General features: G+C 46.4%; 1 protein-coding gene across 1 annotated transcript; it reads left to right on the forward strand.

Moving 5' to 3' along the window:
- The first annotated feature begins 2,180 nt into the window (after positions 1-2,180).
- LOC127304713 (glutaredoxin-C1) lies at positions 2,181-2,712 on the forward strand. The gene has a single exon (XM_051335317.2). It carries the CDS (start codon positions 2,292-2,294, stop codon positions 2,601-2,603), a length of 312 nt encoding a protein of 103 aa, XP_051191277.1. The 5' UTR covers positions 2,181-2,291; the 3' UTR covers positions 2,604-2,712.
- Positions 2,713-4,541: the final 1,829 nt, after the last annotated feature.

The following is a 4,541-nucleotide window of genomic DNA, read 5'->3' on the forward strand; positions in this document are numbered from 1 at the left end:
AAACTGCCAACACATATGCAGAATTTGCATCAGTGGTACCTTGATGCATGCAAGGAGAACATAAGGTTCATCGTGGCGCATATACCACGTGAATATTACTACCGAAAGGAGGAGATCCATATTGAGATAAATGAACTCTGGCAGTTATTCAATTTAGATGCCCTCGACAAATCTCTCATGAGTTGCTATTGCTTGTAAGTTGTTAACTACATATAAGTTCATTTTCATTCAGTTCATATTCGTTTTCAATGCATATACTCATTATTTCTTATGTGTTCTCTTATGCAGACTGAAGATCAGTGAATGCAAAAGTCACAATATTATCAATATTGGGTTTGTTGACCCAGATAAAGTAAATGTTCAAACGGTAAAGTATAACCGCGAAGAAACGGGGGGAAACCTACTCAGGTTTTTGGGCGAGCAATATTTCTGTGATTCAATATTGTTTCCTTACAACTACGAGTGAGAGTCTTAATGGTCTTTTATGCACATCCAATTAATGATTTTTTCTTACTCGATGTTAAGTGTAATTCCTGACATATATACATAACATGTGCAGCTTCCACTGGATACTACTAGACATTAAAGTTGATAAGGGAATTGTTGAAGTAAGAGATCCACTGAGTAGAGCCGTGGACGGGTTCCGCGACTTACAGAAGTTGCTCCAAGTGTAATTTCCTTCATCGCCGCGCTATATCTTTTGTGAGATATCAATTAATTATCCACTCATTCAATCATTCTTTTGCTTGGCAGGGCTTGGACAGCTTTCAAGAACCATCATAAGCAGAGTACCTGGGCAGAGAAGCTAACATTTACTCCTGTACCGTGCCCTCAGCAGCCACAAGGGACGAATCTATGTGGATACTACGTTTGCGAGTCCATTCGCATGTTAACCACTGAGAAGCAGAACAATAATAAATTCAACGTAAGCAATAACATTCACAACTTTATTTATTTTCGTCAATATTTCGTTATCAACATTGATATAGTCATACTCATCTCATTTTCCTATATAGGTCGACTACATGCGGGACACACTCCAACCAAAGGAACACCTACTAGGAATTGCGGAGGAACTGGCGGGACTTTTGGTTAAAGAAGTACTAAACAACAAAGGCTTGTTTAGTCCAAATAGAAGCTCTACCTCCAAATAGACGGTCGTTAGTACCGCTTGTCGATCGTGAGCTAAATGTATATATATATATGTAAGGGGAATCTACATGTAAAGGGGAATCGACTTTTGCTTCCAATATTTGTTTGATCGATTATATGAATGAACGTGTACCACTTCTAGTAGCGTACAATGCAACTTTTATTTTCGAATGAAAAAATGAGGTGGCGGGGGGGGGGGGGGGGGGGGGTGCTGCACCCCTCAAACCCTAAAGCATTACCACCCGCGACAAAAGGGTCTGTCCCCTGCGCGCCCCGCGGCTGCCACGTGGTGGACCTTATATCGCGGGTCGTAAGAGACCCGCGACAAAAGGTGGACCTTTTGTCGCGCCTCCCTTGTCGCGCCTGGCCGCCCGCGACAAAAGGGTCATACGACCCGCGACATTAGGCCTGTTTTCCACTAGTGGATAACACCAACACATGTCATCTCTGACTCTGACTACTGTACCATGTTTTTTTTTGCGGGTATATATCTACTGTTCCATGCATGTTGGTATCTTCAAAGTTGTTTTGGATTTCTACATAATTTTTATATAATCTTGGATCACTCTTACCATAACCGTTGTTGTTGAATTGTTTCTGAAATAAAAATCATTCCTGAGCTTTGACAAGAATTTTCATCTGAATCCCTAAAGTACTGGTACTAGTACTTTCCCGTATATTCTACAGCATGCAAAAACCTTGTCTACTAAAAAGACCGTGATCTCAGCAGCATCTCTCTCTCTCTCTCTCTCTCTCGTCTGACTTGTGAAGTAGGATAGAAGAGAACTTCGAAGACTAAGACCTGCAGGCCTTATCGGCACAACACATTGACCCTTTCGGCATCAGGTTGCTGCATCGCCATTACCATCAAAATATTCGATACTACTCCACACTAGACCCGTATGTGTTGTCGCCAGAAGCGAGCGTTGGCCGTTATCCGACCCCTTCGTATAGCCTTTTTCAGGTCGGATTGCAGCGTGATCTCATCTTACCATTCCGCATTTCCATGCCTATATAAGCAAGCTCACAACACCCAACTGCAGGCACAACTCACTAGCTAACTCAAAGCCTTGTACACAAGCAGCACTCCTACTAAGCTTTCTCAGCAAAGCACATTTTTCAGAGCAAGCGATATTCCGATGGACATGGTAACGAAGCTGGCAGGGCAGCGAGCGGTAGTGATCTTCAGCATGAGCTCCTGCTGCATGTGCCACACGGTGATGCGCCTCTTCCGCGAGCTCGGGGTGAACCCCACGGTGGTGGAGCTGGACGAGAACCCGAGAGGGAAGGAGATGGAGAAGGCGCTGGCGAGGCTCCTGGGCCGCAACCCCGCCGTGCCAGCGGTGTTCATCGGCGGTAGGCTCGTGGGGTCCACCGACAAGGTCATGTCCTTGCACCTCAGCGGCAACCTCGTCCCGCTGCTCCGCAATGCAGGTGCTATCTGGGTGTAGTTTTTTGCATTCAGGTGGTAATGGAGAATAATGTATCCATGCATGGGTACGTGCTTTGTATCAGGCGATGATGGAGATTAACAGTAGTAGTACGGTACCCCATTAAGTCAAGGGAGTATGCAGGCCTTTTTTGCACACTGCAATAATCTGTAGCGAGGGGGAAGTCATGTTTGGATCAAACGGACTGTATAATACTAAAACATCTCCTGGTACATATTTTGTCTTCAGCTGTATTTTTGTAGAAACTATGCACCAGTGCCATAGAGTATCTCCACCTGTCTCGTGAGTTCAAAACAGCCTATTTGCCTAAAACGTAAGGAAAAGACATCACTGGATGAATAATTTCTTTCCCATAATGTCTCGCTACTAGAAAAAAGCCTATATAGGTCCAGGGTTACCACCGGTGCACCAAAAATGGTGCATGCTGGTGGTATTTGCTGCCAGCGCACGCCGTGGAAGGCTCGCCGGTGGTCACTAATTACCGCCTACGCGAAGGGACGTCCGCCGGTGATAAAAGGTGGCCCGGTCCGGGCCAGGTCCAGGAAATACCGCTACTGACATATGTATTGAACCAATATAAATAGGCTAGAAAGCAGGGAAAAGAAGAAAATATATCGCTGGTGCTGGAATTTTGCCTTGGGCCTTAGCCCATGTCCCAATACAAATTCTAAAATTCTCTTGGCCAATGTGGGAATGGCAAGGGATGGGACTAAAGTTTAGTCTCACATTGCTAGTTGGGAGAGGGTTGGAGTGTATATAAGGTGGGTTGTTCTAGTCCTAGTAAGTGAGTGAGAAGAGAGCGCCCTCGCGCACTCCTCCTCCTCCTCCTCCTCCGCCGCCCGCCTCGCACGTCACGACGCGACGCGCCGCGCCGCGGGTTGCGGGAATCTCGTCGAGCCAAGCTTATCTTTTTGCTATTTGGAAAATTAATTATGTAATCAATTACGAGTCATTAACGGACGTGTATGTGGGCTGCATCCCACGACCTTCCCGAACCGCACTATATAAGCGTGGGCAAACCCTAGCCTGCACGAGACACCATATGCGACCGCCTCTTTCCAGTTCATTGCGCCGCCGCCTACGTCTTCCTCATCCCGTCCTTCGGCATGCATCGAGCGGCGGGACAGTAGGCCTCCGGAACCCTGCATCTCGTAGACCTGTACGGGTGAGGGGCAATCAGGTTTTTGGGAAGCGCTTACGCGCGACTACTGGCAACACGACGTCGTCCGACGACGAGTTCCTGAACGAAGACTTCTTCCCGGACATCGACAACCTCTTCGGCAACCTCAACATGAATGACAACAACCAGGATGCCGCCAACATCGCCGCTGCTACTGCCGCCAACGCTGGACGGTATACGGTTTTGTCCTCTTCGTTTCAGATCTTGCTAGAGTTCCTAGTTCTGCTATTTGGAGTAGATGCGATAGGTTTATCCTGTCTAGATGCTATTTGTTCACCTACTCTGTTCATATGCATGATTTGTTCATCTGCTATTTCTGTAGTCATGATTTGTCAAATATTAGTTCGGATTAGTTTATATGATAATGTTCTTATATATTCAACAATCCAAAAACCTGATTATAGGCAAATGAATTCAAGTGGCATTGCCGCTGCTACTAGGCCGTCTCTCTTTGATGGTTCACACTATAAGAGGTGGCGCACGAGGGTAGTTCTCTGATTTGAAAACCTGAACTGCGATAGCGCCCTTCTTGGAAAACCTGAGGGTGATCTTTCTCTTGCTCAGGAGGAAGGTTACAAGAAAGTCAATCACTACAAGAAAAGTTCTGATAGACAACGTCTCAAAATCGTCCGCTAAGGGGTATTTTTCGTCGCCTATGGGCCTAACCCGACGATATGGGTTCCGTTGTGGAAACTGCGTCAGGCAAAGTCCAACGACGATTTTTTCGGTCCGTCGCGCTTGGGCGCCCTTCCGCCACG

Source organism: Lolium perenne, chromosome 5 (genome assembly GCF_019359855.2).
Source record: "Lolium perenne isolate Kyuss_39 chromosome 5, Kyuss_2.0, whole genome shotgun sequence".
NCBI classification, from domain to species: domain Eukaryota; kingdom Viridiplantae; phylum Streptophyta; class Magnoliopsida; order Poales; family Poaceae; genus Lolium; species Lolium perenne.

Bases quoted from the DNA above. Each gene is read 5' to 3' on its own strand.
- LOC127304713 (XM_051335317.2), top strand. From the start codon at position 2,292: ATGGACATGGTAACGAAGCTGGCAGGGCAGCGAGCGGTAGTGATCTTC.